Below are 24,617 nucleotides of genomic sequence, written 5' to 3'. Positions count from 1 at the left end.
AGACTTTAAAAAAAAAATCAGAGCTATTCTAAGAAGAAAGAACTGCCCTAGAAAGTAGTTGGCTCCCGGGTGGCTAGGTGGCGTAGTGAATAAAGCACCGGCCCTGGAGTCAGGAGTACCTGGGTTCAAATTCAATCTCAGACACTTAATAATTACCTAGCTGTGTGGCCTTGGGCAAGCCACTTAACCCCGTTTGCCTTGCAAAAACCTAAAAAAAAAAAAAGTAGTTGGCTTCCTTCACCAGACATCTTTAAACAAAGCCTTGATGATGCTATAAAATTATTTCTTCTTCATATATATGGACTATCTGAACTTCCTTCTGCCTTCACTCAGTTATCTCAGTGACTTCTGATTATCACCTCAGTGCCATTAATTCTCAGATCTACTTCTCTAGCTAGCCTCCACACTTGTTATCTCCAACTGCTGATTAGGTATCTTACACCAATTATCTTATAGCTATCTAATCTTCAATAGGTTCAAAACCTGAATTCATCATCTTTTGTAACTTCCCTATTATTATTGAGAACATCACCATTCTTCTGGTCATCCAAACTCACAACCTTTAGGTTTCTTCCTTGATTCCTCACTTCTATCACCTCCCATTTCATCTGTTGCCAAGGCATAGAAATTTTACTTTATACAGTTTTTTTTTCCTTATACCTTCTTATCTCCTCTGACATTACCATCACCCTAGAACAAGCTCTTATCACAATGCTAGAGTATTACAATAGTCTGCTGCTTGGTTTGCCAACCACAAATCTCTTCCCACTCCAATATGATGTCCACTCAGCTGCTCAAGTGATCTTCTTAAAGCAAAGGTCTGACCCTGTCCCCCCTCCACTCCTCCCACTCACTAAACTCTGTGGATTCCTCTCATCTTCAGGATAAAATCTAAAACCTTCTCTTTGTCTTTCAAAACACTTTCTAATCTTTTTCTCCACCCATTTGCATGTTGTATTAGTGTTGCAGGAGGGAATCATATCCTTTTGTTAATTTGGAATGGCCCAAGGTATAGCTTCATTTCAGTTTTTCATTCCATGTTTATCTCATCTTTGATATCATTCTATCCCAAACTTGCCAGATTTACTCCATTATTTTAGAAATGTGATGAATGCTGTTATTGGCTTGGGGTTTTTTTTTAAAACCTCCTTTTGTATCCACAATTGGACCTCATAATAATATTTACCCATTTTGACTTGGCAGTCATTCATTTTGTGATTTTTTGACTGGAAATTCTAGGGGAAAAAAACTGGACTACTGGTGGGATTGTTAAGTCGTCCTTGACCCAGGAGAGTTTGATTCACGTGAAGAGTTTGTACATTTTCAGGGATCAGAGAATAACAGTTGCCTGAATTTTCATCATCAATTTTTTTAGAAGCAGGATAGTTCTTGACAGTCCCCATATCTAAAGGAGACCTGGTAGCCTAGGAAATGAAATTTAACCTCTTCTTGAATGTCTTATTTAATACCTTTCCATTTACCATGAGATAGTTAGAATAAACTCATTTCCTGGCTTTTCCCCCCCTTTCTTTTATGTTACTACTATTCCATCCTATATAATATAGAGAATACATCTCTGAAGATAATGAAGAGTCTTGTAAATATAAGATAGAGAACATTATTATAATTCAAGGATATTTGTTTTTCATATTTGAAGATGGACCATCTGGCCATTTTTTTGTGGTCACAGCAGCTCATATGTCTACCAAGACATAATCAAATTGAAATCTTTTAAATGGAGAGCAACTTGAGTATGTTTATAGGGAAATGAATGGAATCCTTTGAAGTAGGAGTGAATGAAGATGAAAAAAAATAACTGGTTCAGCAGTGTCCTGGTAAAGGTGAGAAAAATGAGATAAAGGGCAAAGGTAAGGGCTTTAGCTTGAGTAAAGAGTAAATTTTACTTCTTTTTCTATGGCCAGTGCTAGAGAGAGCTGAAGAATGGATACCAATGAAATCATAGCTTCTTGAAGTATGAAGTTGTCCTCATTCACACTCAGCCCACAGGATACTTACTGTTTTCATGTTTTGGTGTCATTATTCAGTTTGCACTTTAGTCCAAAAACTTTTTATTCATTCTCAAATTCCATTTCTTTTGACATGATTTCAACTCTATTTCTTTTCAGTCTTTTTTTTAAAATTATATAAATATTTTATTTGTTTTCCAATTATATACAATAGTAGTTTCTACCAATCTTTTCATAAGGTTTTGAATTTGAAAATTTTTCCCCTTCCTTCCTTCCCCCCACCCCCAACAGAAGACAATCTGATAATTTTTACATTGTTTCCATAATATGCATTGATCAAAATTGAATGTGTTGAGAGAAAAAAACATATCCTTGAGAAAAAATAAAATATTAGAGTTAGCAAAATTACATAGTACATAAAGCAATTTTTAAAAAATTGAAGCTAATAATGTTTGGTCTTTGTTTAAACTCCACAATTCTTTCTCTGGATACAGAGTTACCATCCATATCTATTCCATCATAGATACCATAAAATTGTGCCTGATTGTTGCACTGATGGAATGAGCAAGTCCATTAAGGTTGATTATCACCCCATTGTTGCTGTTAGGGTGTACAGTGTTCGTTTTGGTTCCGCTCATCTCACTCAGCATCAGTTCATGCAAGTCTTTCCAGGTTTCTCTAATCTTATCCCTTCTGGTTTCTAATAGAACAATAGTGTTCCATCACAGATGTGTGTGTGTGTGTGTGTGTGTGTGTTATATATATATATATATATATATATATATATATATATATATATATATACATACATATATATTTATATATATATATATATACATATATATGTGTGTGTGTATGTGTGTGTATGTTTATCATCCTTTTTCATGATCTCTTCAGGGTATAGACCCAAGTAGTGGTATTGCTGGATCAAAGGATATGCCCATTTTTATTGCCCTTTGGGCATAATTCTAAATTGCTCTCCAGAAAGGTTGGATCAGTTCACAGCTCCACCAACAATGCATTAGTGTCCCAGATTTCTTACATCCCCTCCAACATTGATCATTATCTTTTCTGGTCATATTGACCAATATGAGAGGTGTGAGGTGGTACTTCACAGATACTTTAATTTGCATTTCTTTAATCAACAATGTTTTAGAGCAGTTTTTCATATGACTATAGATAGCTTTGATTTCCTCATCTGCAAAATGCCTTTGCATATCCTTTGAGCATTTGTCAGTTGGGGAATGGCTTGCTTTTTTTTTATAAATTTGACTAGGTTCTCTATTTTAGATTTGAATCCTTTGTCAGAAACACTAGTTATAAAAATTGTTTCTTGTGCAAAAGCTTTTTAATTTAATGTAATCAAAATTATCCAGTTTGTTTTTGATGATGTTCTCTATCTCTTCCTTGGTCATAAACTGCTTCCCTTTACATAGATCTACTTGAATATTTCAACTATTCCTTGTTCTCCTAGTTTGCTTATAATAGTTTTTTATGTCTAAATCCTGCAACCATTTTGAGCTTATTTTGGTATTGAGTGTGAGATGTTGGTCTAATCCAAGTTTCTGCCATACTCTCTTCCAGTTTGCCTAGCAGTTTTTATTAAAGAGTTAGTTCTTATCCCAAAAGCTGGAATCTTTGGGTTTATCAAATAGCAGATTACTATAATCATTTCCTGCTGTCTTTTTTGCACCTAGTCTATTCCATTGATCCACCACTCTATTTCTCAGCCAGTAACAGACAGGTTTGATGACTAATGCTTTATAGCATAATTTTAGATCTGGTAAGGCTAAGCTACCTTCTTTTGCATTTTTTTTCATTAAATTCCTTGATATTCTTGACTTTTTGTTTCTTCATTTGAATCTAGTTACAATTTTTTTCTGGCTCACTAAAATAAATTTTTGGAAGTTTGATTGGTATAGCATTAAATAAGTAGCTTAATTTAAGTAGAATTGTCATTTTTATTATATTAGCTCAGCTTATTCATGAGCAGTTGATATTTGCCCAGTTATTTCAATCTGATTTTATTTGTGTGAAAAGTATTATAGTTGTTTTCATAGTTTCTGAGTCTGCCTTGGCAGATAGACTCCCAAATATTTTAGGTTGTCTGAAGTTATTTTAAATGGGATTTCTCTTTCTAATACTTGCTGCTGAATCTTGCTAGCAATATATAGAAATGCTGAGGATTAATGTGGGTTTATTTTATGTTATGCGACTTTGCTAATGTTGCTAATTGTTTACAGTAATTTTTAGATGTTTTTTTTAGGGTTCATGTCATCTGCAAAGAGTTAGAGTTGTTTCTTCCTTCCCAATTCTAATTCCTTCAGTTTCTTTTTCTTCTCTTATTGCTGAAACTAACATTTTTTAATTTTAATTTGCATTTTTATTTATTTAAACATTACTAAACTAATCTTATTGTAAGAGTAAACATAATCACCCCTCCCCCACAAAAGTAAAAAAGCCTCATGAGAAATAAAGTGAAAAAAAGAGAAAAAAATGTGCTTCAGTCTATGTTCAGATACCATCAGCTCTGTCTCTGGAATGGATCACATTCTTTATCATAAGTCCATCAGAGAAGTTACTTCCCTATTTTTTCACAGTTGCTGTTGCTGATTGTGATTCCCTCTATCCATTCCTCCCCATTACTATTTAATATATTTTCTCTCTCCTTTCACTCTGTCTCTCCTCAAAAGTGTGCTGTGGGGCAGCCAAGTATCACAGAGTACAGAGAACTGGTCCTGGGGCCACAAGGCCCCAAGCCTACATCCCATCCTAGAGACTCAGCAACCACCTTGCAAAAAGTAAAAAAGAAAATGTGTATATCTGACTATCCTCTTCCATTATCTACCCTCTCCTCTGTCACCTACATCTCCTTCCCCTCCCCTGTCCCCTTTCTCCAATCCCCTTTCTTTCCTTTTTCCTCTAGATATCTATACCCTATTAAATTAAATATGTGAGTTATTCCTCTCTGAACCATTTCCAATGAGAATAAAGGCTCCCTCATTCCCCTCATCTTTCCCCCTTCCACTCCATTTCAAAAGCTTTTTCTTGACTCTTTTACATGAAATAGCTTAGCCTATTCTACCTCTCCTTTCCCTTTCTCCCAGTATATTTCCTTTTCACCCATTGATTCCATTTTTTACAATGTACCTTCAAATACAGCTCTCCTGTGCCTTGTCTATGTATGCTCCTTCTAATTGCTCTAATAAATAAGAAGGTTCATATGAGTTATCAGTATCAACTTCTTATGCAGGAATACATGCAGTTCATCATCATTAAATCCCTCATAATTTACCCTTCTCACCCACTCTCTCCATGCTTCACCTGAATCCTGTTCTTGAAGATCAGATGTTCTGTTCAGCTCTGACCATTTCAACAGGAACAATTTAAATTCCCCTGTGTCATTGAATAATATATATATTTTTTTATTTCTAAATCTTGCAATCCATTTTGATCTTATCTTGGTATAGGGTATGAGGTGTTGGTATAATCCAAGTTTCTGCCATACTAACTTCCAATTTTCCCAACAGTTTTTATCCCAAAAGCTGGACTCTGGGTTTATCAAACAGCAGAGAACTGTAATCATTTCCTGCTATTGCACCTAGTCTATTCCACTGATCCACCACTCTATTTCTTAGCTAATTCCAGACAGTTTTGATGACTGATCCTTTTTAATATAATTTTAGATTTGGTAGGTCTAAGCCACATTTTTTACCTTTTTTCATTAAATCCCTGGAAACTCTTGAAGTTTTAAGAGTAGGTTTTTTTTGGGGGGGGGATTTTGATTTGTAGGGCAATAAATAAGGAGTTTAATTTAAGTAGAATTGTCATTTTTATTATATTAGCTCAACCTATCCATGAGCAGTTGATATTTGGCCATTTATTTAAATCTGATTTTATTTGTGTGAGAAGTGTTTTGTAATTATTTTCAGAAAGTTTCTGAGTCTGCCTTGGCAGGTAGACTCCCAATTATTTTATATTGTCTGGAGTTACTTTGAATGGAATTTCTCTTTCTAGCTCTTTCTACTATATCTTACTAGTCATATAGAAATGTTGAGGATTTATGAGTGTTTATTTTATATCCTATGACTTTGATAAAGTTGTTAATTATTTCTAGTAGTTTTTTAGATGATTGTTTAGGATTCTCTAGGTATACCATCATGTCATCTGCAAAGAGTGAGAGTTTTGTCTCTTCCTTCCCTAGTTCATTTGTTTTTTCAATGAGATATTTCATATTTTCTTCTAGTTTTTCATTCTTTTGGTATTCTTTTATTGTTTCTTGATTCCTTGCGATGTCATTGACTCCCTTTAGCCCCATTCTACATTTGAAGGATCTATTTTGTTCAGGGAGCTTTCTTAACTCCTTTTCCATCTGGCAAATTCTGCTTTTTTAAGGCATTCTTCTCCTCATTAACTTGTTGGTCCATTTGACCTAAACTGGTTTTTAACATGTTGTTTTCATCAGCATTTTTTTGGATCTCTTTAACTAAACTATTGACTTGGTTTTCATGTTTTTCCTGCATCTCTCTCATTTTTCTTCCCATTTTTCCCCTACCTCCCTTACTTGATTTTCAAAATCTTTTTTGAGCTCTGCCCATAGCCTGAGTCCAACTCCTATTTTTCTTGGAGGTTTTAATTGCAGAAGTTTGGACTTTGTCATCTTCTGAGTATGTATTTTAACCCTCTATGGGACCAAAGTAATTGTCTATTGTCAGGTTCCTTCTTTTTTTGTTTACTTATTTATCCAGCCTGTGTCCCAGCATTGGGGTGATTCCCAAGCTTTTGAGTTGCTGTTTGTACACCCTCATAAGGACCTCAGTTCCTTTAAGATGTTATGAGAGAGGGTGGCTAGGTGGCACAGTGAATAGAGCACTGGCCCTTGAGTCAGGCATACCTGAGTTCAAATCTGGCCTCAGATACTTAATAATTACCTAGCTGTGTGGCCTTGAGCAAGCCACTTAACCCCATTTGCCTTGCAAAGATCTTTTTTTTTTTCAAAGAAAAGATCTTATGAGAGCCTCTGACTAATCTCCTGGTCTGGGCTTTGGTCTGTGGATGACTGCACACCCCTCTGCCCTGGAGCTGTGAGGAGGGTCCCTGCTCTGCTATGGCAGTATGGGGGCCTAGAATGATCAGGATCTGAATATGGACAAAGCACCAGAGTCCTGTCCCAGGAAGAGAGAAGAGACCACAACAGTCCCCCCATCCCCTTACCATCCCTGGGCTGAGCACCATGGAAGCAACTACCAGGCAGTTTCCTGTTAAGTGGTTTCATGGGCCTGCTTCTGTTTCCTAGGATCTGGGCCATGCTGATGGCCCCGGCTGCATTGAAGGCCAAGATGATTTGGGCTTTACACTCTGTTAGAGGTTTCCCCACTGATCTTCCAAGTTGTGCTTGGTGTTCCCTGGGTTGTCCAGTCAGGAAACTGCTTTTGCTGCCAGGAGCTGGTTCTCCCAGGGGCCCACGTGCCCTGCAGGCTGTTCCCAAAAGGTTGGAGCTCCTTCACTCCAGTGTGGTGATCCTGGCTGCACTGCTGCCCCCTCCAACCCTGCGGGACAAAGCCTTACCATGATTTTCCACATTATCTTGGGCTGGAGAATTGCCTCACTGGATCTTTCTGTGGGTTCTGTCTCTTGAAAATTTAGTTAGAGTCATAATTTTAAGGTTTTTGAAATATTTTGGAGAGAGCTCCTGGGAAAGCCTGTTCTCATGCTGCTATCTTGGCTCTGCCCTGAAGCTAACATTTCTAATGCAGTATTGAATAGTATTGGTGATAATGGGCATCCTGTTTCATCACTGTTCTTATTGGGATTGCCTCTAGCTTATCCCCATTGCATATAATGCTTGTTGATAGTTTCTGATAGATACTGCTTATTATTCTAAGGAACTATCCATTTATTTCTAAGTGCTCTAATTTTTTAGTTGGAATCTGTGCTGTATTTTGTCAAAGACTTTTTCAGCATCTATTGAGATAACCATATGATTTCTGTTAGGTTTGTTATTAATACAGTCAATTATACTGACAGCTTTCTTAATATTGAACCAACCCTGCATTCCTGGAATAAATCCTGCTTGGTCATAGTGTATTATCCTAGTGATAACCCACTGTAAATAGTTTGCTAAGATTTTATTTAAGTTTTTGCATCTATATTCATTAGGGAAACTTGTCTTTAATTTTCTTTCTCTGCTTTGACTCTTCCTGGTTTAGGTATCAGCACCAAATTGGCATCATAGAAAGAATTAGACTGAGTTCCATCTTTACTTATTTTTCCAAATAGTTTATGTATAATTGGAACCAATTGTTCCTTAAATATTTGATAGATTTCACTTGTGTATACATCTGGCCCTGGAGAATTTTTCTTAGGGAGCTCATTGATGGCTTGTTGAATTTCTTTTTCTGAAATAGGATTATTTAGGTATTTAATTTCCTCTTCATTTAACCTGGGCAACTTCTTTTTTTTTTTGTAAATAGTTGTCCATTTCACTTAGATTATCAGATTCATTGTTATTCTGTTGAGCAAAATAGTTCCAAATTATTCCTTTAATTTCCTCCTCATTGGTGATGAATTCACCTTTTTCATTGTTGATACTAGTAATTTGGTTTTCTTCTTCCTTTTTTTAATCAAATTAACCAGAAGTTTATCTGTTTTATTGGTTTTTTTCATAAAACTAACTCTTGGTTTTATCTATTGGCTCAATAGTTTTCTTCTTTAATTTTTTGAATTTCTAATTTAGTATTTCTAACTTGGTAGGGGTAATTTCTAATTTGGTAGGGGTTTTTAATTTGATATTTCTCTATTTTTTTTAGCTGCATGCTTAGCTCATTGATTTCCTCTTTCTTCATTTTATTCATGTAAGCATTTGGAGATATAATATTTCCCCTAATAACTGCTTTGGCTGTGCCCCATAAGTTTTGTTATATTTTCTCATTGTTGTCATAGTCCAGGATGAAATCATTAATTCTATCTATAATTTCTGTTTGATCCAATCATTCTTGAAAACTAGGTTATTTAGTTTCCAATTCATTTTTAGGTCTATCTCTCTATGGTCCATTACTGCACATTATTTTTGTTGCATTATGATCTGAAAAGGAAGTTTTCACTATTTCTGCCTTTCTGCATTTAATTATGAGGTTTTTATGCCCTAGGACATGGTCATTTTTTGTGTAGGTGCCATTTCTGAAGGAAAAAAGGTATATATATTTTTTTAATCACCATTCAATTTTCTCCAAAGGTCTATCATGTCTAGATTTTCTAACATTCTATCTTTCTTGTTTATTTTATTTTTTTAGGTTTTTCTTTTGCAAGGCAAATGGAGTTAAGTGGCTTGCCCAAGGCCACACAGCTAGGTAATTATTAAGTGTCTGAGACCAGATTTGAACCCAGGTACTCCTGACTCCAGGGCCGATGCTTTATCCACTATGCCACCTAGCTGCTCATTTCTTGTTTATTTTATGCTTATATTTATCTAATTCTGAGAGAGGGAGGTTGAGTTCTCCCACCAGTAGAGTTTTGTTGCCAATGTCTTCCTGTAACTTATTCAGTTTCTCCACTAAGAATGTAGATGCTATACCACATGATGCATACATATTTAATATTGAAATTGCTTCATTGCCTATGGAAAGATATAATTTCCTTCCTTATCTCTTTTAATGAGATTTATTTTTGCAGCTGCTTTGTCTTAGATAAGGATTGCTACCCCTGCGTTTTTCACTTAAGCTGAAGCAAACTATATTCTGCTCCAACCTTTTACATTTTCTCTATGTATCTTTCTGCTTCAGATGAGTTTCTTGAAAACAGCGTATTGTAAGATTCTGGTTTTTAATCCACTTTACTATTCACTACGTTTTTTGGGAGAGTTCATCCCATTCACATTCAAAGATATAATTACTAACTCTTTATTGCCCTCCATGCTATCTTTCCTCTGTTTGTCTTTTCCACCATGTTTTCACTTTATCCTTATTTCACAGTAGTTTGCTTCTAAATGCCCACTTCTTTCAGTGTGTTTTCCCCCTTGTATCCAGTCGCCCTACCCTTTCTTTCTCCTTTACCTTTGCCCCTTCTTCCTTCTTATGGTCTCATGAAGACATTAGTTTCTACACATTCCAATCTTTTTTAAAGAAGAATTTACTTCATTTAACTTTTGCTACTCTTTTTTCAATTGGCCACCTCTATTTTTGAAGGAATTTTCCATTTGCCCATTTGTAGTTTTTAGAGAATTGTTTTCTTTTTGCACTTGTTTAATTGTATTTTTGAAGGATTTGTTTTTTTCTTGCAAGATGTTAATTTTCTCTTGCTTTTATTTTCCCAATTTTTCCATTTGAGTTTTAAATTCCTTCCTGATCTCTTCTAAGAAGTCATTCTGGACTGGAGACCAATTCATATTCTCCTCTGAAGTTTTAGTCTCTCTGAGTCAGAATCCTTGTCTTCAAGGTAACATTAAATGGACCCCACTTTTCTTTGGTCTTTCTTCATTTTCCTAGGATCTTGTGCAGGGGAAGGGGCTGGTTCACAGACCTTTGATGTTTAGATCCCTAGAGACTTGCTCATTAGGCTTAGGAACTCCAAGTGGGCTTGCCAGTAGAGGGTGCCAGAAGCTTTGTCTGAATTGCCAGTGACCTTGATTAGTGGCCCACTCTCTAGGTCTTGGGCAGTGGAGGGGTGGGAGACTGACAGGATCTGGGTTATCCTTTTGTAGACTGATCCCTGGGGTAGATAGTTAATCTTATTAATCCCCAATCAGCACTGGGGGAGATCTGCTGCCCACACCTGAGCCTGGGACTGGGGAGGGCTATTAATGTAATGTTCAAGGGAGAATCTCTTTCTCCCACAGGAATTGGGTGGGGGGACTCAACTGGAAACATGGAGACTTCACTGAAAACATGGGGATTTGTAGCTCTGGTCTTCTGGACCAGCTGAGCTTACCAGATAGATGTCTAGCCACTGCAATAGAGTTCTCCTGCCCTATGTACACACAGTCAATCAAAGCTTCTGCTGCTGTTCTCAGGTTAGTCCCTAGGCCTTACCCTGCTACCCTTGTGCTGGCTCTCTGCTCTCTGCCCCTGGCTCCCCCAGGCTTCCTGTGACAGACCTTGCTGCACAATGTTTCCCTTGGTTCTTTTCTGGGTTTTATGGATCCAAATTCTTTAAAGAGGCTTGATTCATGTTAATTCTGAGGGAAATCCAAGAGAGATCAAATCAGTGCCTGACTTCTCCCTACCTTCTTACCTAGAAGTTGATTGCCTTCACTTCTACCAAAGACCTCTTTTCAGTATTTTCATGATTCTAATACTGAATACCTTTCTAAAATCAAGTATAAACTTTTTGAAGTTGCTAAGAACTGAAAACAAAAAGTAGAACATTCATCATTTGAGAAATGACTAAACAAATCAACATACATGAATATAATGGAACGTTACTGGGCTATAAGAAACAATGACTGCGTTGAATATAAAGAAGCATAGAAGACTGATGGAAGCTGATTCAAAGTAAAGGAAACAGTTCCTAGAACTAGGGGAAATATTAATGTTTATCCTTCATTTTCAAAGAAGACCACAACATCAGGAAGGTGATGCTATGACAAACATATGAATTGATTTTGAGTGAGGGGGCCTGTACTAAGTTACCAGCTTCAATATGTGCATAATGGCTGGAAAGAAGAATAACAAAGTAATCAAAACCAAAACCAAATGTGCTGAAATGACAGTGACCAAGCTTGACCTCAAAGAGGAACTTTTTAAAATTTTATTTTATTTTATTTTTCCAATTACATGTTATGAAAGTTTTTCAGCATTCATCCACTTACATATTTATAAGTTACACAATTTTCTTCTACCCTCCCTTCCCAAACTCCTCCCCTTCGTAGCAAACAGTCTAGTAAATGCAGTATATGTACATTTGTGTTTAGCATATTTGCGTATTTGTCATTTTGTGTATGAGGAATTAGGACTAAGGGAAAAGAGAAAACCATGGGATAGGAAAGAAAAGCAAAAGAGAAATTTTTAAAAAATGAACATAGTGTTCATTCAGATTCTGTAGATTTTTATTGGTTTTTTTTTATCTGGATGTGGATAGTGTTTTCCTTAACAGATCTCCCAGAGTTATCCTATATCTCTGAATTGCTGAGAGGAGCTGCATCCATAGTTGATTAACTCACAATGTTAATTGTTAATGGGTTCAATGTTCTCTTGGTTCTGCTCCCTTCAGTCAGCATCAATTCCTGCAATTCTTTCCATGTTTCTCTAGAGACCTAGCATTCATGGTTTCCTTTTAGAACAGTGTTCATATTGTTCCATAATATTCATAAACCACAACTTGTTTAGCCATTCATAAATTGATGGGCATTCCCTCAATTTCCAGTTCTTTGTCAATGCAAAAAAAGTTATTACAAAAATTTTTGAACATGTGAGACATTCCCCATTTTTATGATTTCTTCTAAATATAGGCCTAGTATTGGTATTGATTGATCAAAGGGTATGACCAGTTTTATTGCTCTTTGAGCATAGTTCCATATTGCCCTTCAGAATGGTTGGATTAGTTCACAGCTACACCAACATGCATTAATATACCAGTCCTCCCACAACCTCTCCAACATTTATCATTTTCCCTTTTTGTCATCTTGGCCAATCCGATAGTTATGAGGTGATACCTCATAATTGTTTTAATTTGCATTTTCTGAGAAGAACTTTATTATTTGCAGAGGCAGGCAATCATGGATTTAAAAATAACTGCACGTAATTTCAAATTTGGTTGGTGTTTTGGTTTTGTTGAATCTTTAAATAATTATTTGCTGAAAAGAATGGCTTTTAACGTGAGGCATATATGTATACACACACATATACATATAGACATATATATGAGAGGAATGTATTAGGAAACGTCAGTGATGTTAAAGTAAAAATGAATAAATTTTTTAAAAGTAAAATCAAGGCTAATATTATGGGTACATGTGAAGTATGAAGAACTTAAGATCTCATGTCAGACAGAAAAACTAATAATCATATTCTTTAAAGCCTTACAAGTATCCCATCTTGATGGTTTGATTGTTCATAAAAACAGTGGGACATATTAAAGTTACAAATCAATCTCATCTCAAATTTCAGTATTGTTGCTTAAAACATACCAAAAGGGGTGCTAAAACTATGAGATAAAAAGTTCTCATACGCACCAAAATATTTAGCTATATGTTTTCTGTTAGCAAAAAATTGAAAACAAAATATATGCCCATAAGTGGGGATTGGCTAATTGTGGTATAAATATACTGTAATTTTCCTATGCTTTAAGAAATGAAGTGGGGCAGGTAAGTGGCACAGTGGGTAGAGCACCAGTCCAGGAGTCAGGAAGACCTGAGTTCAAATCCTGCCTCAGACACTTAATAATTGACTAGCTGTGTAGCCTTGGGCAAGTCACTTAATCCCCATTGTTTTAAATAAATGAAAATTTTTAAAATTTAAAAAGAAATAATATATGTAATGAATACAGAGAAGCATAGAGAGAGCTATATGAACTGATGCAGAAGAAAGTGAACAGAACCAAAACATATATCTATATTTAAATTTAAATACACACATATATATAATATATACATACACAGACATGCACACACATATACATAATAAATATAACAATGTAAATAGACTGATTATATATAAAAAATCAAGGTAACATAACAAAATTTTAAAGATCAATACTTAAAGAGATATGAAAGGACACTCCTATTCCACTGTTTAAGGAGAGCCACAGAAAGTATGTATTGTATATGTTTTCATATTTTTTTCAATATATTGATTAATTGTGCTGATTTTTTTTCTTTTTTCAAAAATACTATTTGTTATAAGGAATGGCTCTCAGGGAAGGGGTGGAGGAAGACTATTTGGGATAATTATGATCATGTAAAAACAAAAGATGTCAATAAAACTTTTTTTTCTTTTTGTGAGGCAATGGGGTTAAGTGTCTTGCCCAAGGTCACACAGCTAGGTAATTAGTAAATGTCTGAGATCAGATTTGAACTCGGTTCCTCCTGACTCCAGGGCCAGTGCCCTATCCACTGCACCACATAACTGTCCCTAAAAACTTATTTTTAGAAAGAATAACATTCAGATGGAGTAATCTCTGTTTCCTAAAGGAATCCCCCCCCTTTTAAAAGGAAGATCAACATGCACCATAAAGTACAAAGTATGGATGATGAACCAATGAAAAAGAGGGGAGAACATTAAAAAAAATTATTCACTCACAATATTTTTCTTTCAGTGACTACCTCTGTGTAATAATCGCCTGTTTTCCAGGAATCAGAGAATCTACTTAAGAACATAAGGCATCCCAATAGGTAGACATTCAATCTGATGTTTTTCATCCTCAGCAACACTAGGGAATTTTTTTAGAGAAACAATCTGCAGTAAGTTGGAACACTGATTTCTAAGAGCAGCAATAAGTTAAAGAAAGTTGAAAAAAATAAAAGCATCAAATACACTAGTGAAAAAACTCACACCCAATACACAATCCTTGTTTCAAGAGAAGAAAAGAATTGAGGAAAGACTTACCACTCCAAAACTTTGTAATTAAGGGCAATTCTTTTGACTTCTCCAGGGTTTCATTTTCTCAACTATAAAAGCGTATCTAGTATTATTGAAGAAAGTATTTAACCAGCTTTTGAGAACTAATAGTAATTAGAATTATTATTATTCATTCACAAACTAACTTTAACAGATTATAGGTCAGATGAAATAGGTTTGGCTCAAACCTGAGTCTGCAAAGCAGAAGATGATGACTGACCTCAGGAGGAAGGAAAAGGAAATTGGAAGGGGAAAGTAGCTCTTTTGGTGCTTTAAATGTTTTTTCTTTTGTCCCAGTATTGAATATTTTGTGCCAAATTTGAGCCAAAATACAATTTCACAAGGGATCAATTATAGTTGCAGTTTATATCAGTTTCTTCCTAACTTCTCCATAAACCTAAAACCACTAAATAACAAACAAAACCTCTAGAAAACATGTATTTTTTCAACATAGCACCTTTCTGCACCAAAATAGGTAGAGAAGGCCATGTTAAGAAATTGGGAAAGTCCTCTATGAAGAACTTCAAAGAATTTATTTCCTGAAGTACCTCCAAATGGTGAAACATTGTCCATCCATTTTTTTTACAATGTTCATCATCGAAAAATCACAGCTTCTAATGACCCAATAGATTTCTATCAAGGGTCTCCATCACAAAGTGAGGCTCTTGAATGCAGAGAAGTCTAGTTTTACAGGGCACACTAAGAAGTCCATCTTTACTGACAGAATCCATGGAAAGCTCTATCTGTGGATTATATCCCAAAGCAAATTCTGCCAAGTATTTCTTGTATAGATATGGCTGCAGCTACAAATGCTGAAATGGAATGCTAAAAGGTTAAGTTTTCACCTCTTTTTTTTAAGGCAGCTTCACAATGTGCTACTGAAAGAATTTCAGCTATCATTTTTATGTACATGCCTACTAGATCTTATCTTCAGTTAGGATCCTATTTTTCTATTTAATCTCTGCATATACATCTGCCCATTAGACTGGTCCCCTTGGAGGTTCTACTGTCACCTCAAACTCAGCATTTCAGAAACTGAGCTTATCTTCCCTCCAGACATCAATCCCCTTTCTTTAACTTCCCTATTCCTTTAAATAGCCACAGAGCAGTAGTCTATCACCTTTGGAATCTTTAATCATCAGACTGATCTTTCTCATTTCCCTTTCACATCAAATCAGTTATTGTCCTGTCATTTATATATTTGAAACAGGTCTCCTTCCAAACCTGTCCCTTTGTTCCTGTTCTCACTTGCCATCACCTGTGTTCAGTCCCTTATCACCTCATTCCTAAATTACAATAGCATCCTTATTGACTTCACTGCCTCTAGTGAGCTCTGACACCAAGTTTATCTTCTTAAAAATAGCAACATCACCACATCTTTCTTTAGCTCAGATATCTTTATTAGTTCTTCATTGCCTTCAGGATAAAGTCTAGGTCCTTAGTTCTATGGTTCTCTGGGGATCTGTTAAGGTATTTTATGTGATTTTAGCATATCATGGGAAGTAACTTGGGAGAGAGATTTTTAATGATGCATTAGGTTCTGTGGTATCACATGCTTAGAAAAAAAACAACCAATCAATTAACAAGAATTTAATAAGAACCTACAATGTCAGGGAAAGTGCCAGGCACTCTGCTAGACCCTGAGAAACAAAGAATAAATGCAACAGACCCTGTCCTCAAGGAGCTTACAATATAACAAGAAAAGACACTGTATATACATATAGATATGTATGCTGATTGAGGTAGGGTCAGGAGAAGTTTCATATAGCAGTTGATATTTGATGTGAGCCCTAAAAGAATCTAGGGATTGATTCTAAGAGGCATACATTCCAGGAACAGATATATGGGATAAATGAGAATGAAGAAGTAAAACAGATACCTCAGTGGGAATCTGAGTGACTGGAAGAATGATTGTGACTTCAGCAGGAAAGAAGTTAGAAAGAGGAGTGGGTTCAGGGAGAAGGATAGTAAATAAACTCTGTCTTTTTTTTCTGAAGGTCTTTTTTTTGTTTTTTTTAAGAAAGATTTTATTTATTTTGAGCTTTACAATTTTCCCCTCTAATCTTGCTTCCCTCCCCCCACCCCCTACAGAAGGCAGTCTGTTAATCTTTACATTGTTTCTGGTATACATTGATCTAAGTTGAATGTGATGGAAGAGAAATCATATCCTTAAGGAAGAAAAATAAAGTATAAGAGATAGAAAAATTACATACTAAGATAATGGGTTTTCCCCCTAATAGTCTTTGGTCTTTGTTCAAACTCCGCAATTCTTTCTCTGGATACAGATGGTATTCTACATTGCAGATAGCCCCAAATTTTCCCTGATTGTTGCACTGTTGGAATGAGCAAGTCCATCAAGGTTGATCATCGCCCCCACGTTGCTGTTAGGGTGTACAATGTTTTTCTGTGTCTGCTCATCTCACCTATCATCAGTTCATGCAAATCCTTCCAGGCTTTCCTGAATTCCCATCCCTCCTGGTTTCTAATAGAACAATCATGTTCCATGACATACATATATCATAGTTTGTTAAGCCATTCCCCAAATAAAGGGCATTTACTTAATTTCTAATTCTTTCCCACCACAAACAGGGTGACTATGAATATTTTTGTACAAGTTATGTTTTTACCCTTTTTCATAATCTCTTCAGGGTATAGACCCAGTAGTGGTATTGCTGGATCAGAGGGTATGAACATTTATAATAAACTATGTATTAAACAGATCAAATTTAGTTTTAGAGTTTGAAGTCCTAGATTCAAATCCTGCCTCTGGTAAATATGGTCAGTATGACCTTGGGCAAGCCACTTGACCTCTGGATTTCACTTTCCCCACTGATAAAATGAAATTATTAGACTGGAACTTAGGAGAGATTATAGGACTGGTTACATAGATTTGAGAGTAAACTTGATAAAAAATATTTAAGCCTATGTGAGCTGCTTAGGTCACCAAATGAGAGACTATGTGTATCTGAGCAGGTTGGGGGTTGGGGGAGGAGAGGGAGAGAGAGGAGGAGAGAGAGAGAGAGAGAGAGAGAGAGAGAGAACGAGAACACAAGAGCGAGGAGCAAATGAGTGAGAGCAAGAGAGTCCTAGAATAAAACAATAGGATATACCCACAACAAGAATGATGTGTCTGATTATCCTTCAAAGGAGACTGAGAAGTAGGGGTCAGAATCTTATATCCTCAAAATTTTAAAAATTCAAATGAAACAATATATGTAAAGTGCTTTGCAACCTTAAAGCACTATATAAATGTGTGAATTATTACTATTCTCTGTATTCTGCAGTCAGTTGTGTGACTCTTATTTATGTGATCTGCTATAGAAAATCACCTATAAAAGCCTGCTTTTCCCTTCTTGTGTTTTCTTCAAAGGATGCCCTTGCTATGTATGCAAACCATTCTCATAAAGATTTCATAGAGATGAGTACTTAGACACATTAGTTGGTAGTTGATGATATCTTCTTGAATATCTGTTTTTACTTATAAGACTATGATCTTATCAATTCTTTTGGAATCATCTACTCTTTCAGATAACTGAAAAATCATTCCCTGAGCACTTAAAGATTATGCTTTATCCAGCTGATTCCATGTGTATACACACACACACACACACACACACACACACACACACACACACATATGTACATACATCTATTTAATCAAGTTTAACTGCTCTTCCTAATTTCATCTTTGTAGGTTCCAATTTCATTTTGCTCATAAAGTACACTGTGTGGGCAGGAATTAGAGACCAAGTGTAGAAATGTAAGAGGTAAGAGTAGAAATAGGGACTGGAACTATGATTTAATTGGTATAGGGAACTTAACTCCCTCTGCTAATGTAGGTAGACATTTTCTCAACACTTTCTTGTGTTAGAGTTGCATAGAACCCTCAGAGATTAAGTAACTTGCCCAAGATCACACAGCCAGTCTAGACTTGATTGCAGCTCAACCTCGCTGAAAGGGACCTGAGGCTCATCTAATCAAATGCCTTCCTTTTATTAGTACTGAAATGGTCAAGGGCCTTAGCCAAGGTTACACAACTATTAAGTAGTGGAACTGGGGTTCAAAGTGAGATTGTCTAATGAGGAAGATATAAATGAGGATACACAAATGAGAAGAAATTTATGTTATCTTTCATAGATAATATACCAAATCATAAAAATCTCTCCTGCATCTCATCAAGTCAACAAACAGTTATTATGAACCAGGCTCTGCTTAGTACTGGGGATACAAAGAAATGCAAAAGACAGTCCCTATCCCCAAGAAGGGCACAGTTTACCGGAGGAGACAACATGCAAATATCTATGTACAAACAAGTTATCTACAGGATAAATTAAGGTTAATCAACTGAAGGAAAACTTTTCTAACCTGTAACAAAGAATTCTGAACTTAGGTTGGCTCATTGTTTTGGCACTTGCTTGATTCTATGAACCTAGACAAGACCCTTCACTTACTTGCTCATCTGTAAAATGGGAGTGACAATATTTATAATACTACTTGTCTCACAGCATAATTGTGAGCATAGTGCTTTGTAAATCTCAAAGTATAGAAATACTAATTACTACCATGTAGGAACAAAGCAAGTACTTTACAAATGTTTGTTGAGTTGAAAGAAAAATGGTCTGTTAAATTGAAACTCACTGTACTTTGACAGTCTCTTACCATCAAGTGTTTAACCTAAGCACATACAAATGAATATATGAGAACTAGCCTTCCATATTTCCAATTTGTATCCTCATATAATAAGATATATTATTCAGCTCCTAGTGCAGGAGTAAAAATTGCTGTCCTTTTGGCTTTCTAAATTATTTGGTTTTGAAATAACATTAATATTTTCACATTAATAATGTATTACAATAGTAACATATTTGTTTCTCATTAGTTGAAAAGAAGTAGAGCAAAATGAGGGTGCCATTTTGGAAATGTAAACCCTATTAATCTTTAGATAGCCATTATTTTGAAATGGCAGCATTTCCATTTTACTAAGTCTTTCTGTTGAGATAACTGTTTAAAAAGCTTGTAGTACTAGATATTGACATTTGTCCATATTATCATTTCTGATTGATTCAAGGCACATATTTGTTCACTGTCTGAGCTGAAGAGAAAGGATGTGTCCTTAATAAGACTTCAAAGAGCACTTTGATCATTGACTTTTCTGACAAACTAATAGTCATTCAAAAAATAGCAGGCAACTATATAGCAGTTGGCTGATTGAAACTAGAATAATACATGCTTAATAGCTCTCACTCTAAATTGCGACAGAAATCATAACAATAGCAGACCAGAAATTCAGATGTTGTTCTGCAAATTGAATGTATAGCTTTGAGACAAGCTTAAGATCAATCTAGTTATATTTTACTGTCCAAAGGCTTTAATAAAATCTTAGACCTGGGGCACAATGTGCTAGAAATGAGTAAACTGAGGTTCAGAGAAGATATATAACTTGCCTAATGTCAGCCCACTCTTTGGCAGAGCTGAGATTGGAATTCAAGTTTCTTGATTCCTAGTTCTTTGGTCTTTCTCACATCACACAGAATAAGGCCACAGATATTTCTTGTATTTTAATTCTTTGATTTATAAAATAATGAATTTATGTAAAAATGAAATTTGTCAGTAATTAACTTTTTTCATAAAATGTCATAAAACCCATCATTTCTAATGATCTCAATTATCAATATTACCTCTTTTTCTAGAACACTGGGATACAAAAATTTGATTCTATAAACTTTCATTTCTTTTTATATTTTCAGGATCTTGACATAGGTGCAAAAAAGGTGAAGCTTTATGTCAACGAAAACCTTGTATTTGATGGAGAGCTAAAAAAAGGCAGTGAAGAACTGGTTGCTGATTATATCACCATAGTTGACTTTAAAAATGATGGACAGGAGAAGTCTGCTAATCTTAATATGGAGGAAAGCAAAGACACATGCAGGGCTACTGGCACAGATGGTGACAAGGAATTTGATTGCAATTATTCACAACCAGATGGAACCTCATCACATTTCAAGGCCTCCTTGCATGGAAATACCTTTGATATAAAGATGAACTCTACTAATTGCACAAAGGACAGTTTATCCAAGTTAGAGGAGGACTTAAAAGTGTTATCTGCTCCTGTCTCCATGGTTGATGTACCAAGTGAACCTCTAGAATCTTCTCTTGTGAAATACCCTTGTGATGATGATCTTACCATAACTGAGCAATTAGAAAAACTCACAGACAGAAAAATCTCTCAGCCTCTTAGTAAAACTCCACCTTGGTTACAATCTTTTTCCAAAATGAAAAATAAGACGTCAGAAGGCAGAAAACAAAAACCTCCTTGGCTGAGTCCAGAGGAGCCTCTTGATTTGAAAGTCAAAATACAGTCAGATGGCATCACTGAAGAATTTCTTGAAGAAAATGAAGAAAATGGTAAATGCCTACAGTGGGAACAAGGACGATCTAGTAGCTGCAGTGCCATTGCAAGTGACAGGTCACAGGCAAGAACTGAGAAAGGGGACATTGATGACTTAGACATTTTTGACCTGCTTTCTTATAAGGATCGCCATGGCCCAGAACGTCCTATCAGTGGGAGGAGGAGTTCCAGAAAGGATACTTTCAACAGTAGTCATGGAGATGAAGGTCTGATCAATAAAGGTAAGAACAAAGAATTATTTTGGACTTAAGCACTATTATCTCATGCATAAACATGCACACACACGCGCGCGCACACACACACACACACACACACACACACACAAAATCCAGATCTTTTGAGAGAGAACAGATATTAAATCCAGTGAGAACTGACTTAATTGATGCCTATATCTGAAGCACATTCAGAAGTACTGTCAGATTCCCACCTCCCAAGGAGCCAGACAGTTATTAGCTTTCCTGATAAACATAAACAAGAATTCATTGGGGTTTCACTGGGGGTACTTCAATTATTCTGATTTGATGAAGTACAAGGTGTGTTGTTTCATTTTAATTTATGTCCAGTCATTTCTGTTCAATGGCTCAATGACATATTAAGAACCTTTGGGATTTTACACTTGTGAAAAGGTTATGATAACAAAAAGGGAAGGTATTTCGAAATTATAAATCACTCATTACATACAAGCCAGATCCCTTAGTAGTGTCATAGTGTACAGACTAAATACTTACGGATGGAATTTGCTCTTTTTTTTGTTGAACTAGGGTCACATCATTGTTTAAAAAATTATAGACCATGAGGTGACTAGGTGGTGCAGTGGATAAAGCACCAGCCCTGGAGTCAGGAGTACCTGGGTTCAAATCCGGTCTCAGACACTTAATAATTACCTAGCTGTATGGCCTTGGGGAAGCCACTTAACCCCATTTGCCTGGCAAAAACCTAAAAAAAAATTATAGACCATTGAATTACTGTTCTAAGTGCTAGAAAGGAATCCATAGGTCATCTAGTTCATCTCCCTCCTTTTATAGTGGGCAAACCTGAGACCTTAACATGTTTCATGACCTACCCAAGATCATAACAATAGAATGCTTCTTGGTGGAATTTGAACCCATCTTCTCTGCCTCTCGAGCCAATGCTCATTTCACTGCCTCCTTAATTAGGTAGAATTAGACTACTATCTGCTGCAGTGTGGTCATCTTTTTATTACACAGAGATTTTTCTTAAAATAGTTAAATTATAATGATATTATAATGTCAAGTCATAGAATCAGGAAACTTGATAATTAAAGAGGACATTTTTATAAGTCACTTGTTTTGCAGATATGGCGTAAAGAGGCCTGGATTTGGAGTCAAAGGACCTGGGATTGACTCTTGCCTTGATACTTATTACCTTTGTGTCCTTGGGCCAAGTTCCTGACATTATCCAGGACTTAATTTCTTTGTGAAATGAATGACTGTATTAATCTTAACAGCAAGGCCTGCAATGTCTTCTGCGTCGCTTCTGCCTTGTAGAGTCCCTCTATTTTCCCAACACATAACTTAAACATCAATTCATGCCTGAAGACTTTTCTGATTTGTGCTCCCCAAATCTCCCTTCCATCTGATAGTGCTTTCCCTTCTAAACTACCTTGCATTTCACTATTTAGTATTTATGTGTTAGGATAGCTAGGTGGCATAATGGATAGTACACTAGGCCTGGAGTCAGGAAGACTCATCATCCTGAGTTCAAATCTGGCTGCTGACCCTTACTGGCTGTGTGACGGTGTGCAAGTCCTTAACCTTGTTTGCCTCAGTTTCCTCTACTGTGAAATGACTTGGAGAAGGAAATGGCAAAGCACTGCAATATGTCTGCCAAGAAAAATTCCAAATTGGATCATAGATTTGGACACAATTCAATAGCAACAACCACAAAAATGGGTTTGTCTATCTTTTCTCCTAATTCTTTATATACATACAAATATGTGTAAACATGTACTTATTTTCTTTCTCATTACAATGAAATATCCTTAGGACTTTTTTCATTTTATATATTTAGAATCCTATAGTAGAGTGCCTTTTAGTGTTTAATAAAAGTATATTGGTCACTTGATTGAAACAGTCTATAAAGTTCCTTCTGGTTCTTAGAGGTCATTATTGATTCTATTAGTAGGTCAGAAAGCTAACAAAAGGAACCTAAAGCTTCCTGCCCCCAAATACACAGGCCACCTGATTGATGTATAATGTGTTCAGTATTGGATGTCCTTATTCTCTATGTGTGCCATTCATTTTAACAAGTAGAAATCAAATTAAAGTAACTGAGAATAATGAACATAAATCACAAAAATCCATATAAGAAGTTGAACCTGCCAGGTAACAAAGATGAAAAGGCTCTTTCTCCAACAACAAAGGATGGAGAAATGGTGTTTTCTGGTGTAAACATCTGGTGTAAACAAACAATGTTTGTTGACCATGTTTATTGATAAGTAGTAATAGCTACTGTGGAGGAATACAAAGATGGAGAAGACCCAGGCTTTGCTTTCTAATTGCTAATGAACCTCTTGGGGGAGTTAGGACATGTTTGTGGATAACTGTAGTACCAAATAATGAGTGATAAGTATCATATGGGTGCCACAAGTGAAATAAGTTAAAAACAGGAGCGATCACTTCAGGATTAGTTCCTCTGAGTGTTAGGAGACTAGACCAAATTGAAATGGATATAATATTAATGAGTAAAAATGGAAGGAAAGGGCATTTTCAGTAGAAGGAATAGTATAAGCAAAATCACAGGGGTAAGAAATCATAAAGCTTGTTTGGGGGAACACTGAGCAAACTACCTTGTTAAAATGGAAGGTTCTCTCTGGAAGTAATATGAGCAATGAAGCTAAGGTCCATATTGTGAAGAGCCTTAAATGTCACACTAACAAGTTTGGACTTTTTTTCAATGGGAGTGGGAAAAACTATTTTTAACAAGGGAATGATGTTATCAAAAAGAGTTTTAAAAATTATTAATCTGATGATAGTATGTAGGGTAGAGGCAAAGAAATCAATTATGAATTTGTCATGGACCTTGAAGTCATAAGATTAAGTGGCGGGTAAGAATGGATCAGATATAAGAAAGGGAAACCTTCAGAAAGCATGTGTGTGGAGGAAAAAATAGAGATGGCACAGAATTATCATTAAATATGATAATGAATTTTTCATTCTTAGCAGCTGTAATCCCACTAAAGATCAACATATATTCACTAAGTTCCTATTCACTAAGCAAAGCATTGAAGATACCTAGATAAAAAATAATATACACTTTGCTTTCATTGAAATTCCTATACAACAGAAGAAAGATATATGCAATAACTAAATGGTAGGAAATCTAAAATAAATATGGAAGGGTTGAAACACAAAATTTTATGAAATCATTAAGAAGGTAGAGATCATGTTTACCTGGAGTAATATGGAACAGAGGCTTCATGGAAGAAGTGCCACCTCAATTGGGTCTTGAAAGAAGAAGACTTCAGCAGAGAAGGAAGTCTATTTCGGAGAATGATGGAAGGAAAATGCCATTGAAGAGAGAGGATAAGGACATAGATGAATTAAGTTTGGCTGGAATGTAGATTATGTGAAAGAAATTATTATAAGACTGTACCTTTAGATTAGACTTGAAAGCCAGAATCAAAAGATTTGTATTTTTTTCAGAGTGGTGTATTAAGATACCTAAGAT

General features: G+C 35.7%; 1 protein-coding gene across 5 annotated transcripts in view; it reads left to right on the top strand.

Annotated features, from left to right (window-relative positions):
* The window catches only part of KATNIP (katanin interacting protein), a 246,741-nt gene that overhangs the window by 163,717 nt on the left and 58,407 nt on the right, over positions 1-24,617 (top strand). For all 5 annotated transcript variants that reach the window (XM_074197385.1, XM_074197384.1, XM_074197382.1 and 2 more), the window contains one exon: positions 20,266-21,148. In XM_074197385.1, the coding sequence (XP_074053486.1) occupies positions 20,266-21,148 (883 nt within the window). The remainder of the gene's footprint in view (positions 1-20,265; positions 21,149-24,617) is intronic.

Source organism: Macrotis lagotis, chromosome 8 (assembly GCF_037893015.1).
Source record: "Macrotis lagotis isolate mMagLag1 chromosome 8, bilby.v1.9.chrom.fasta, whole genome shotgun sequence".
NCBI classification, from domain to species: domain Eukaryota; kingdom Metazoa; phylum Chordata; class Mammalia; order Peramelemorphia; family Peramelidae; genus Macrotis; species Macrotis lagotis.
The sequence above is the reverse complement of the archived record's forward strand: the minus strand, read 5'-3'. Positions and strand labels throughout refer to the sequence as shown.